General features: G+C 44.1%; 1 protein-coding gene across 2 annotated transcripts in view; it reads right to left on the bottom strand.

Annotated features, from left to right (window-relative positions):
- The window catches only part of prex1 (phosphatidylinositol-3,4,5-trisphosphate-dependent Rac exchange factor 1), a 185,561-nt gene that overhangs the window by 43,354 nt on the left and 127,378 nt on the right, over positions 1-14,829 (bottom strand). For both annotated transcript variants that reach the window (XR_010966380.1, XM_068000534.1), the window contains exons 22-24: positions 11,782-11,948; positions 9,646-9,807; positions 7,479-7,689 (exon numbers count right to left, since the gene is read on the bottom strand). Coding sequence is in view for 1 of the 2 variants with exons in the window: in XM_068000534.1 (XP_067856635.1) it covers positions 7,479-7,689; positions 9,646-9,807; positions 11,782-11,948 (540 nt within the window). In the remaining variant the exon portion in view is untranslated. The remainder of the gene's footprint in view (positions 1-7,478; positions 7,690-9,645; positions 9,808-11,781; positions 11,949-14,829) is intronic.

The following is a 14,829-nucleotide window of genomic DNA, read 5'->3' as shown; positions in this document are numbered from 1 at the left end:
TCAGCCAACGTCCCAGACTCCTCCATCACCATCCCATGGTATGTCCTGTCCCACCGGCAAGACAGACCCACCAGAGGTGGTGGTACAGTGGTATACAATCAGGAGGAAATGGCCTTGAGAGTCCTCAATATTGACTCCGGACCCCATGAAATCTCATGGCATCAGGTCAAACATAGGCAAGGAACCCACCTACCGCTCTCCCTCAGCTGATGAATCAGTCCTCCATGTTGAGCATCACTTGGAGGAAGCACTGAGGGTAGCAAGGGCACAAAATGTACTCTGGGTCGGGGACTTCAATGTCCATCACCAAGAGTGGCTCGGTAGCACCACTACTGACCGAGCTGGCCGAGTCCTGAAGGACATAGTTGCCAGACTGGGCCTGCGGCAGGTGATGAGCGAACCAACACGAGGGAAAAACCTACTTGACCTCGTCCTCACCAACCTATCTGTCGCAGATGCATCTGTCCATGACAGTATTGGTAGGAGTGACCACCGCACAGTCCTCGTGGAGATGAAATCCCGTCTTCACACCAAGGACACCATCTACCACCGTGCTAAATGGGATCAATTCAGAACAGACCTAGCAGCTCAAAACTGGGCATCCATGAGGTGCTGTGGGCCATCAGCAGCAGAACTGTATTCCAGCACAATCTGTAACCTCATGGCCCAACATATTCCTCACTCTACCATTACCAACAAGCCAAGGGATCAACCCTGGTGCCAACCTGGTGAAGCTACAACACAGGACTACATGCATGCTAAACAGAAGAAGCAACATGCTATAGACGGAGCTAAGCGATTCCACAACCAACAGATCAAAACTCTGCAGTCGTGCCACATCCAGTCGTGGACAATTAAACAACTAACGGGAGGAGGAGGATCCATGAACATCCCCATCCTCAATGATGGCAGAGTCCAGACAAGGCTGAAGCGTTTGCAACCACCTTCAGCCAGTAGTGCAGAGTGGATGATCCATCTTGGCCTCGTCCCGATATCCCCATCATCACAAAAGCCAGTCTTCAGTCAATTCAATTCACTCCACGTGATATCAAGAAAGGGCTGTGTGCACTGGATACAGCAAAGGCTATGGGCCCCGACAACATCCCGGCTGTAGTGCTGAAGGCTTGTGCTCCAGAACTAGCTGCGCCTCGAGTCATGCTGTTCCAGTACAGCCACAACACTGGCATCTACCCGACAATATGGAAAATTGCCCAGGTATGTCCTAGCCACAAAAAGCAGGACAAATCCAATCCGGCCAATTACCGCCCCATCAGTCTACTCTCAATCATCAGCAAAGTGATGGAAGATGTCGTCGACAGTGTTATCAAGCGGCACTTACTCACCAATAACCTGCTCACCGATGCTCTGGTTCTGGCGGAACCCAAACTTTCGGCTCCAGACCTCATTACAGCCTTGGTCCAAACATGGACAAAAGAGCTGAATTCCAGAGGTGGGAGTGCGACTGCCCTTGACATCAAGGCAGCATTTGACCGAGTGTGGCACCAAGGAGCCCTAGTAAAATTGAAGTCAATGGGAATCAGGGGGAAAACTCCAGTGGCTGGAGTCATACCTAGCACAAAGGAAGATGGTAGAGGTTGTTGGAGGCCAATCATCTCAGCCTCAAGACATTGCTGCAGGAGTTCCTCAAGGCAGTGTTCTAGGCCCAACCATCTTCAGCTGCTTCATCAATGACCTTCCCTCCATCATAAGGTCAGAAATGGGGATGTTCGCTGATGATTGCACAGTGTTCAGTTCCATTCGCAACCCCTCAGATAATGAAGCAGTCCGTGCCCGCATGCAGCAAGACCTGGACAACATCCAGGCTTGGGCTGATAAGTGACAATTAACATTCGCGTCAGACAATGACCATCTCCAACAAAAGAAATTCTAACAACCTCCCCTTGACATTCAACGGCATTACCATCGCTGAATCCCCCACCATCAACATCCTGGGGGTCACCATTGACCAGAAATTTAACTGGACCAGCCACATAAATACAGCGGCTACAAGAGCAGGTCAGAGGCTGGGTATTCTGCGGCGAGTGACTCACCTCTTGACTCCCCAAAGCCTTTCCACCATCTACAAGACACAAGTCAGGAGTGTGATGGAATACTCTCCACTTGCCTGGATGAGTGCAGCTCCAAAACTCAAGCTCGACACCATCCAGGACAAAGCAGCCCGCTTGATTGGCACCTCATCCACCCTAAACATTCACTCCCTTCACCACCGGCGCACCGTAGCTACAGTGTGTACCATCCACAGGATGTACTTTAGCAATCGCCAAGGCTTCATCGACAGCACCTCCCAAACCCGCAGCCTCTACCACCTGGAAGGACAAGGGCAGCAGGCACATGGGAACACCAGCACCTGCACGTTCCCCTCCAAGTCACACACCATCCCGACTTGGAAATATATCGCCGTTCCTTCATCGTCGCTGGGTCAAAATCCTAGAACTCCCTCCTAACAGCACTGTCGGAGAACCTTCACCACACAGACTGCAGCGGTTCAAGGCGGCGGCTCACCACCACCTTCTCAAGGGCAAACAGGGATGTGCAATATATGCTGGCCTTGCCAGTGAAGCCCACATCCCATGGAATAAAAATGCCTCAGTTTCATCCCCTTAGGTCCCTACCTCAATGAATTTCGAGTTCAACATGATGCCGAGCTCTTCTTCAGTCACCTTCACCTCCACTTCTTTGGTCAGGAGACTTCCCCCGTACAGCAGACCCTTTCTCCCACCTTCAGAATTCTCGTTCCACCTTGATCCCTCCCTCTGGCCTCTTACCCCCTCAATCTCTTCATTGGGAATTGCCAGCATGACATCGGCCATCTCAATTTCTCTACTCCCCTCACTCACGCTAACCTACCTCCCTCTGAACTTGCATCACTCCACTGTCTCAGGTCCAACCCTGACAGTCATTAAACCTATTGACAAGGGTGGCACTGTTGTTCTTTGGCAAACAGACCTCTACCTTGTGGAGGCTCAATACCAACTTTCCGACACCTCCTCCTAACTCCCCGGACCATGACCCCACCGCCGAACATCAAGCCAATTTCCCAGACCGTCACTGACTCCATCCATCTCGAGATCTTCCCCCCTCACCCCCACAGCCTCCGACATTGCACAGCCCGCTTCTGCTTCCTTCACAAGATCCACAAACAGGACTGCCCCAGTAAACCCATCGTTTCAGCCTGTTCTTGCTCCACGTTATTTATTTCTTCCTATCTTGACTCTTTTTTGCTCCCCTTGTCCAGTCTCTTCCGAATTACACCCGCGACTCTTCCGACACCCTCCGCCAGTTCCCCGGCCCTAAACGTCTCCTTTTCACCTTGGACGTCCAAACCCCCTACACCACCATCCCCCACCAAGACGGCCTACGAGCCCTCCGCTTCTTCCTTGAACGGAGGCCCAACCAGTCCCCATCCACCACCACCCTCCTCCACCTGGCTGAACTTATTACGTTGAACAACTGCTCCTTTGACTCTACTTACTGCCTCCAAATAAAAAGGTCTTTCTTTGGGAACCCGTATGGGTCCTAGCTCTGCCTGCCATTTTGTGGGATACATGGAACATTCTTTGTTCCCGTTCTACTCAGGTCCCCTCCCTCAGCTCTTTTTCTGGTACATTGATGACTATCGATGCTGTTTCCTGCTCTCGCCCCGAACTGGAAATTTCATCAACTTTGCTTGCAATTTCCACCCTTCCCTCGCCTTCACATGGTCCATCTCCGATTCTTCCCTTCCTCAACTTCTCTATCTCCATTTCTGGGGATAGGCCGTCCACCAATATCTACTGTAAGCCCACCGACTCCCACAGCTACTTTAATTACACTTCCTCCCACCCTGCTTCCTGTAAGGACTCTATTCCCTTCTCAGAGTTTCTCCGTCTCATTTGTTCTGACGATGCCACCTCCCACACCAGTGCTTCCGATAGGATCTTCCTTTTTCCTCAACTGAGGATTCCCCTCCACTGTCGTCGACAGGGCCCTCGACCGTGTCCGTCCCATTTCACGCACTTCTGCCCTTACCACTTCCTCTCCCTCCCAAAACCACGATAGGGTCCCCCTTGTCCTCACTTTCCACCCCAACAGCCTCCACATTCAACGTATCATCCTCCACCATCTCCAGCACGACACCACCACCAAACACATCTTCCCCCTTCCCTCTCCTTTCAGCATTCCGAAGGGACCGTTCACTCCGCGACACCCTGGTCCACTCTTCCGCCACCCACAACACCCGCTCTCCTCCCCACAGCACCTTCCCGTACAAGCGCAGGAGATGCAACGCCTCCCCTCTCACCTCCTCCCTTCCCACTGTCGAGAGCCTCATACACTCCTTCCAGGTGAAACAGCGATTTACTTGTACTTCTTTCAAGTTAGTATACTGTATCCACTGCCCACAATGCGGTCTCCTCTATATTGGGGAGACCAAACACAGAATGGGTGATCACTTCGATTAACACCTCCGCTCAGTCCACAAGCGTGACCCTAACCTGCCGGTCGCTTGCCGTTTTAATTCTCCGTCCCACTCCCACCTCTGACCTCTGTCCTTGGCCTCCTACACTGTTCCAATGAAGCTCAACGGAAGCTTGAGGAACAGAATCTCATCTTTCAATTAGGCACTTTATAACCTTCCAGACTCAATGATTTCAAATCAAAGACACTGCTCCCATTTTCTCAGACAGCAGGTGCTGGTGATAATTGTGCTGTTGCCATTTACAGCTCTTCGAGACCCATCTTTTGTTTCTTTACCTGTCCTATTACCACCCTCCTTGCCTTGCACAATCATCCCTTTTGTCATTTAATCACTCCTGCCCTCCACCCTATTCCCTTTTGTTCTTTCCTCCCCTCGGGGCCTACTCTCCAACACCAAGCAGAAGGCCCTGAGGCCAACAACCAGGAATCCAGCTGAAGGTCTCTCAGGCCTACAGCTGTGTTTGAATTTCATCATCCTCATTTCAGAATTGGATCTTGCCCAATTATGCTTGGCATAGGAAATACTGATAGAATCTTGGAAATTTATGACACAGAAGGAGGCCATTCAGCCAATCGTGTCCGTGCCGGCCAATAAAAAGAGTAACCAGCTTAATCCCACTTTCCAGCACTTGGACTGTAGCCCTGTAGGTTACGGCACTCGAAATACTTTTTAAATGAGTTGATTGTTTCTGCCTCCACCAACCTTTCAAATGTAAGGAATCTTACAACGCCAGGTTATAGTCCAACAGTTTTATTTGAAAATCATAAGCTTTCGGAGGCTTTCTCCTTCGTCACCGAAGGAGAAAGCCTCCGAAAGCTTGTGATTTTCAAATAAAACTGTTGGACTATAACCTGGCGTTGTAAGATTCCTTACATTTGTCCACCCCAGTCCATCACCGGCATCTCCACATCATACCAACCTTTCAGGCAGATTTCCAGACCCCCACCACCCTCTGGGTGAAAACATTTCTCCTCAGCTCCCCTCTAATCCTTCTACCAATTACTTTAAATCTATGCCCCCGGTCACTGACCCCTCTGCTAAGGGAAATAGTCCTCCCTATCCACTCTATCTAGACCAGTCATAATTTTATATACCTGGCTGATCTTGTCCAGCACCAGGGGTGGGGGTGGGGGGTGGCGGTGGTGGCAAAGAAATCAACCAGTGTGTTACTCATGGGTCCAGGATTGGAACATGGGAGAGGTTTCTTTGTGCAGCAAAAACTTTATTTCATGAAGAGTCTGATTATAAATCCATTGTTAAATGTATTCTTGTTTGAACACAATCAAACAAACTTCAAATCTACTGTCGGAGATAGGAAAAAAAATTGCATAATAAAAATAACTGAAAATAAGAGGTTTCGAGGAAGACAAAACAAAGTTACTAGCTTCTGGTAAACACGATTTTTGTAAAATGATTAGGTAAATATTACAAATATTATGTCTTTAAGGCTGTATTTTTCAGCATTAGTGAAGTTTTTTTTTAAATCTCATGTCAATCAAGTGATACATTGCTTGATTAAATTTGCTATATTATAATGAAGGGCAAGTTATGGCTGTTGGTAGATTGCTATAGGACTCCAGCAAGCATCAGAAATTGTGCTCAACCCATCCTAACCCTGATGTATGCAAACCACAAATAGGCACAACTATGTCAGTAATCTTGCTCAAGATGGAAGTCATTTTGTTAGTTCTTCTCTCCCCAAAATCTCTTGTTCTGTTATTTGCATTATACAAGATTTGTTTTTCCCCTACCACCCATGGTGGATTTCCAATATTTGCTTAAAAGACACGACTACTTTATTTGTTTATTCTTTGCTCCTCCCTCACGATACTCTTTCTTCCCCCTCAGCTATTTACAAGTTTATTAAAATGTAAATGTTTCTCTCCTCTCCCCACCTTATGTCCCACAATAGATTTGTAGCTCTTTGTGTAGCACTGCCCAGGGAGGTTTTTCTCACCAAACAGATGACAACATGATTTGCAACTTTTCTACCTGATCAACATGTGATGTAGGTTCATGTGCACTTTGGGAGTTGCAAATCCGTACGAGCAGGATGAAAACTATAACCTTCACGATGGACCTCACTCTCTCAGAATTTGTCCAAGGGAGCTGAAAATCCCCATGCAATTTTCAACTTTGAGAATAAAGCCCCAGGCTGCAAAGGCAGGGAACTGCCGCTAAAGGAGAAACTTGATGCATCAAATGTTTCATTTTATGGATAAGTTTAATGATTTTAATGCACATTATTTGTCTGTGGCAATGGTCTTTGAGCCACTACTCGAGATTATGTTCCTCAACAAAAATGGTAAGGAAAGAGAAAGCAAAACTCAAAAAATTAATCACATTTTATTCTATCAAGGTTACTTGAAATCATCGCAATTTCCACAAAATCCAATCTTAAAAACCTCTCTCCAAGAAGTTTTTCCTAGCCAATTTTAATTTCTGATATCATGTACTGTCAACCTGAGCACTGTCATTTTCTCTCATTTATCAACAAAATTTATTCGACAATTGATCAGTGCTACAAAATCTGGGACATAAGCCTTCACCTGGAAGTTTATAAACTGCAAATTTGAGGTCCAACTCTTACACTGGTAATGCCAAATTTTAGTTTAGTAGATAACTGAAAAATGGGAAATTTCTGCACAACACAGATTGGATACAAACGTTTTAAGCGATAACAAACATGGATTTACTAATAGAATCAGGTGCATGCGTGGATGTTAGATGAGGATGAACAAGTTAGTTAACCTGCTAACATTTGTCGTCTTGGCTCTCACATGGAAAATGTAATCTTGTGCGAGGTACCAGAGGGCTGTCAACATGCATGGAACTGTACCCTATCACACATCAGAACATCTTGTAATCAAGCTGGTCAGTGAGATACAATTTGACAGGAATTTAAAGTAAACATTTTCAGTTTAGATGGAGTTGACCATTACTTGACATTTAAAAAAAAAACAGAACTAATTTTAAACTGAAACAGTCACTTTTCAATTACCTTGATCTTGGTCCAGGCCAAGGAAAGAATTTTTTCGACCGAAGCGTATGCTGAAAGATCTTCCAAGAGAGGTAGTACTTTTTGGACAGGACACTTCAATTACATTAACATGACAGTTTGTTGGACAGAAATCAGTGCTGTTCAACAGGTGTAACTTGGTCGAGGCTTGCTTGAAGGAAGGCCATGCTCTGTTTCTCAACTCCTGGGCAAACTAAAGATTGCCACAAAGAAACAGAATTCAATTAAAATTATAAAAATTCCCCATATGACTCAAAAGCTTCAAAAATTTAGGCGTAACAGGTACACAGCATGCTCATCTTTGAGGCATTAGGCAGTATGTACAGACAGGGCTTAAATAATAATAATGAACTTAATTTTATTCAAATTATTTTTGTTTCTATCAACATGAAGAACATCAGTGCTGGGGAATGGAACTTGTTTTCACAATCGGCACTTCAAGTACTTTGGATAATCATACAGCACAGAAGATAACCAACCATTCAGCCCATCATGCCTGTGCCCCTCCATAAACTTGAGCTCATCCAAAACTGCTGCCCGTATCCTAACGCGCACCAAGTCCCGTTCACCCATCACCCCTGTGCTCACTGACCAACATTAGCTCCCGGTCCAGGAATGCCTCGATTTTAAAATTCTCATCCTTGTTTTCAAATCCCTCTATGGCCTCGCCCCCCTTATCTCTATAACCTCCTCCAGCCCTACAACCCTCAGAGATCTCTGCGCTCCTCCAATTCTTGCCTCTTGCACATCTGATTTTAATCGCTCCACCATTGGCAGTCATGCCTTCAACTGCTTAGGTCGTAAGCTCTGGAATTCCCTCCCTGATCCTTTCCACCTCTCGACCACTCTCTCCTCCTTTAAGATGCTCCTAAAAACCGACCTCTTTGACCCACCTGTCCCAATACCTCCTTATATGGCTTGGTATCAAATTTTGTTCGATAGCACTCGTGAAGCACCTTGGGATGTTTTACTACGTTAAAGGCACTATATAAATGCAAGTTGTTGTTTCTGGCTCTTTGAACGAGCTAGCCACTTAATTCCATTCTTGTGCCCTTTCTCACATCATTTTAACTTTTCTGTTTTTCAAATATTTATCCACTTTTCTTTTAAAAGCAATTATGGATTCTGCTTCCACCACCATTTCTGGTAGGGCATTTTATGTTCTAATGGATTTTCTGAATGTAACAAAAAAACGGGACAGGAAATTTCAAACTGGTACAATGCAGGGTGCACTTGGGAGGAGGGAAAGAAGAAAAGGGAGACTAACTAAACAAACGTTATTTACATGACTGCTGTAAATTTCAGATAGTTTAAGTGCTGACTGTATAAAGCAGCGAGTTGTTTATTTTAAATGGGGGTAAAGATTCCACTGGTCACCATGCACAGCAATATTTTGAAGCATGTGTGAAGATTTCCTCAGTTAACTTCACAAATGTTTATACAATGCCACCATATATGGCAACCAGAATAATTCTCACCCTCATATGTTGGAGCATGAGCACCCACTTTGAGATTGGATTTTGTACCAAAATCAGGAGATTCCTATTTCTCGTCAACATGCATCAGAATCATAATGCAAAGCTTGAACTAAATCATAATACAGCGCAAAACTTGACCAAAAATCAACACATAACTTAATTCTAGCAAATGCACAAAGCTAAAAGCTCGTCAAGGCCACTGATTTTCAGCTTTCACAGAAAAACAGATGGAATCATCGAATTTGATCCCTAAAACATTGGTAAAAATCCTGTAATCCCATGTAGTAAAATTAGAATGTAACAAAGTTACTGTAAATGAGCGGCCTTGATCAGTGCTCAGAATGAATGAGAACATTGCCTGGTTGTAAACTATCACAGCTTAACTCGAGGAGCACTGTTATCAGAAGCAATAAAGCAGGTTAGCTAATGCATCTCCAACCAAACCAAAGTCATGAGCAACTTTAGGGCAACTAAAATATAAATCAGAACCAATACAAACAAAAACAATCCTAACACATGATAATAGAATTTAAAGTATTTTAATACTCAGCCTGCATAATCCTACAGAAAGTGACACTATAGCTTCATCCAAGAGTTAAACAGAGCACTTGCGTGAATCAGATTTCATTGGTTAAACGCTGCAATTCAGAAAATAAATTTGTTGCAAGTACCTGTGAGTAGTTGGTAATTCGCTTGCCAATGGTGTCAAGCTTGGTCTCACAATGTTGCCTGAATTCAAATTGGGACTTGAAGATAATGGAATTCCTTGAAGAAATCAATCCTCTGCAGTTCTTTATAAACTGTCTGTCATCTGCTGCTAAAGCTTCTAAAATCTGTCAAAAAAGCCAATGTTACTTAGATGTTTTGAACAACAGGTACTGATTGGGAAAAAAAAAATCAGCTTGTTGCAGCATTTACTGTGGGACCTCGAACATAATTTCTTCTTTTTACAAAATCTTTAGATTACATAGTTTACAATTGGTGGGGGGGGGGGGGGGATGGGAAACATTTTTCAATACACAAACAGGGGGAGGCTTCCGAAAACACAAAAGCAAGCCTTCGAATCAGACAATTGTGTTTGTACTTGAATAATCTCCTACCACATAAATCACCGCACAAAATAAGTTTCTTTTTTAAAAAGTGGGAAAATCCCATTTACTTATTGGCAATCAAAGCTATCTCAGTTACTAGTGGAATAATTTTGGCTGGCACATCTTCAAAGCAATGGGACATGAGCAATTGCATAAAGTACAAAACAATCTGACAACACCATCAGGTCCATCCATTTTCTCACACGATTTGTTCGACGGTGCAACCTCACGCTAATCGTCAGTAATGCTGACTCCCAGGAGGGTTGCCAACTTCTGTTGGGAGGCATTCCTGGAGGTTTGATAATGCGACATTCTGACCACATGACGTCTGTAAATGTTATTGCATTTATCTTATAAAAAGGTGGGGCCTCCTGTTGCAAATCTTTGCTTGTGGTTTGGCACCAGTAGCTTGTGTGACAAGCTCAGCGAATCAGGAGGCCACCCGCAAGTAGGCGAAGGAAACTGAAGTCGGGGAAGAAGTGAAACCGAAGATAGGGAAGGGATTCACAGAGAGGAAACCAGAGGTGGGAGGAACTTTGATTCCACCAGTAACTAATACTAATGAAAATGCACCAATAACTAATAGTAATACTGCTAACACTCAGATTCCCCTCATAACCAACAGTAATACAATAACTCACTGGTAGTAATAGGTGTAACACCCCAATATCCTACTTATAACTAGTAGTAATCCTATAATCCACTGACAGTCATGCTGAAGCTACAGCCAGAATCCCCCTGCACATCACAAGGTGTGGTCAGGCACCCCAGTCAATGCCACGATTAATAGTCTCCCTCCCTCCTCTGGTTTGCACCTCCGGTTCTGTACGAAGGTGACAACTCTGAACTTGGAGCCCCAGTCAGAGCCAATCTGTACTTGAACATCCCACGTCAAAAGCGGCCAGCACAAAACCAAACTGAGAGATTGCACAAAGGGCACCGGGTTCAATGTTTGGGACAATTCTCACAGGACACACTGTCCTTAACTCAGCTCGCCACCAGGATATCTAAACCACTCTCTGGCTTGGACTAAATAAAGACGAGTTTTCATAAAATGATTTGGCCTCCGGTGCTTGTGCCACCTCCACCCCCCCCACCCCACCACCCCACCACCTCGCCCCCTAGCCCCGCACCTCTCCGTCTCCCTCCCTCACTCAAACTCCTGGCTGTTTCTCCACCAGCCGGTCCTTTTTCCATGCCAGTCACTGCTAAGCAGGGGCTAGCTCTCTTTTGACCTTAATTGACTCCGATTGGTTTATCCATTTAAGGAAATGGTACCAAGTGACGTGGGTGTAAAGGAAACCCACCCCCCCCCCGATTTTAAATAGTTTGCATTTGTTTTTCTTTTGCACAGATCCAGTCTATCAGATTTCTTGGTTATCTAACGGAGATATCTACCCGCATTCCAAACTAGTCTTGGGAAGAAGGGGACAGTTCTCACCCAATCCCTGTCAGTCAAGTGGAACATCTCTGTCAACAGAGTTCACCAATGGCCTGGGAGGCTTGACTTGTACATCTACTAAGATTTATTAGGTTTAATTTGATAACCTGACATGAATGCTTTGAAGTCCAAATCATTCCTCAGCACCAAATCTCTATTATATGAACCAATGTTGTAATTTATAGGTGGTCTTGTCTAACAATTGGAAAATATATTAGTATTCCACAACATTCACAAGACGTCAGTTCTTGAAGGGTTAATTGAATAATCTGTACCTTTGCAGTTAAATTGAAACATCCCTTGGGCTCCACCATTTTTTCCTTGACGTGACATTTTATTCCTGCAGTGCTGACGTACTCATAGACAACACCATGCTCCAGATGCACATTATCTACAGTCATGTTGATATGTGAGGTAACCCCATCAGTGCTCGACTGCTGGTCTGCAAGGATCAATAAGTGATTACCACTCACGGATTAAAAGACTGACTGAAAACAATCCTCAATTATTCACTTGTTAGATTTAGGTTTAATTACACACTGCAATCAGTCTTTTATAATAAGCCCATTCTCTTAGCAAAGCTGCCAGTGGAGCAGGGGAGAGAAAATACCATTCCTCACAGAGAGGGAAGATAAATTTACAGAATTAGTCAAGCCAACCTATATTCTGTATTCAGTTTGCTAGTTGTCTGTAGTGGTTTTCTTGTACGAACCAGGATAGCATCATATTGTTATGGAGTTGAAAGGATTTGAAAATCAGCAAGCCCACACAGAACTAGTTCATAAATCTATCTGGAACATTACCTTTCAGGCATTTGCCTAAACAAGAAGTGACTGCATTTCAAAAGTAACTCATTGGCTATGAAGCATTTTGGGACCTCCTAAAATGTGGTACAGTGCCACATATAAACAAGTTCTTCTCTTTCTAACCATCCGTCCCCACATCAAATGCCTCAAGGCAATTCCCCATTTCAATTACTAAAAATTAGGAATTATCATTTGATATGAAAAAACTCCAACACTGTAGAAAAGAGAGTAAAATGTATTGATGTTAAAACAAGTGTAAAGTTTTAATTAATTGACACTATACTACTTCTGGCAATTCAGTTCGGAAACTTCATATCTTAGCCAGGCTGCCAGTTAATTACAGAGCAGAGGCACTACTATTTGTCAGGTGAAGCCAAGCTTATTTTATATATGACCTGGAAACAGAGTGTATGAAAGCCTTCCTGTTTGCTCTGGTATTGGTACATGGCACATGGAGGAGGGAGGAGGGATATTGGGGTGGCGGTAGAAATGAGTATGATCTACGATTTATTGGTGGAGAAGATAAAGACTTGGTAGTTGGCACTAAGTTAGTTGCCTGTTTTAGAAAGGCCTCAAGGATAGTAAAGTGAGATATGGAAACAGTGTTTAAAATGATACAGGGATTCGATAGGGAAATACAGAGAAAGTATCTCCTCTGATGGGGAAATCCAGAACAAGAGGGCATAATCTTGAAAGTAGAGCTAGGCTATTTTGGAGTGAAACAGGGAAGCACTTCTTCACACGAAGGGTGTTAAGAATCTAGAACTTGTCCCCAAAAGGCTGTGGATGCCAGGTCAATTGAAATTTTCAAGACCAAGGTCGATAGATTCTGGTTAGGTAGGGGTATCACAGAATATGAAGCAAGGCAGCATAAGGTTATGGAGCAAGGTGGTGTAAATGGAGTTTAAGTACAGATCAGCCATGATCTAATTGAATGGCAGAAAAGGCTCAAGAGGCTGAATGGCCTATTCCTGTTGCTGTGAAGTATAATGATGGTCTATTATGTAATGCTTTTCTGAGGTTAGTAGTGAGGGATGTTATAAATGAAAATGGCAAGAGCTTGGCTGTGCATCTAATTCATACCACATCTGACCTCGGGGTGACTGATACCAACAATGAAACTAAGCAAAAGAACTCCCTTCTCTGGTATGGACAACCCTTACTTAGATTAATCGTCTCAACTATTTATTGCAAAGATATTCCTGGACCCCAGATATCACTGAGCAATATCAAACATTAGATATTAGGAAAAGTATCTATGAGCACAAATTACATAAACTATTAAAATTGGAACTATGTGAAGGCATTGCAAGTTGCAAAGGATACTCAATACAGGGTTGAAAATATTTTTATAGAACTTACAAAGAACAGACAAAAGGTCAGCATTACCATGTGTGAAACAACATGGAAAATGTCAGAACTGAGATTGTGCCATTGCAATTGAATGTACTGGCCAGCTGGATACAAACGAAAGAGTAATACAGAATGGACTGGAATGTCCTTAATTCTAAGGATTATAACTACCTTGGAACAATGCCCAAAACTAATGCAAAATTTGAAGTTTCCATTTTCTTTCAATTTTCTGATAAGGGGATCCATACTCTCCCCTCCCCCGTTCTGGACTAGTCTGCATGAAATGTTTTTGAAGGAATGCCAGATTAGAAAAGAAAATTCTGATGGAAAATAGGATCCCTAGAAAATGAAAGCGCTTTGGTTTTGAGTACGTATTGACATGAAAGTGGGGGTATAACTTACAAGTCAGGTAGATGATCTGACTCCCTAGAGCACTAATTCAAGGACTGTGCAAATCAACGCCAATAGTCTCACACCACGTGGACAAAAAACCTCCAGGAAATGTTATAAACTTATTTTTCATTCTTTTAATGTCAGGAAAGATCACCCCACCAGCCCCAATTCTCTCGTGACATAAAAAGAATTAGGTGCCCTGGGAGTGGAGCTCTGTGCATGTGTCCACATGCAGACCTCTTGTCATTTAGCTCAGCTTGAGGTGTGGTTTACAATACAATTCAGATCTTCTAGCTGAGCATCACAAAGCACACCAAATATTGTTCCTAGACCTGTATTTGTAGCGTCACAGCAATCTCAGCTGCTTTTATAAATCTACATGAACTTCCTAATGCAATTGGTTCCCAATGCACGATTCTCGCGTAGCCAGCTGCAAGCTGACTGAAACGCCCTGGTCACAAGATTGGCAGCCTGGAAAACCTGCTGAAAATGGGTCTTCCTCCCAGTCAGTTTTACCAAGTTGTAGCTACTTGCAGCCGGCTGTGTGAGACACACATTTCATGTACCCGCGGTACAACCATGGTTCTCACACAATGTAAAAGCGGCTTATAATTGAAAACAGAAGTGGTTTTACCATCCTCCTTTGCACAGTAGCTTTAAAGGCTGACAGAACATGAAAGCTACTATCTAGGTGCTTGATCTGTTCACACTGCATGGAATGGTGCATGATGACTTTACATTTCCTGGGTACTGGTCAGAAAATATCACGGC

The sequence above is a fragment of the Heptranchias perlo genome, chromosome 19, assembly GCF_035084215.1.
Source record: "Heptranchias perlo isolate sHepPer1 chromosome 19, sHepPer1.hap1, whole genome shotgun sequence".
NCBI lineage: Eukaryota > Metazoa > Chordata > Chondrichthyes > Hexanchiformes > Hexanchidae > Heptranchias > Heptranchias perlo.
The sequence above is the reverse complement of the archived record's forward strand: the minus strand, read 5'-3'. Positions and strand labels throughout refer to the sequence as shown.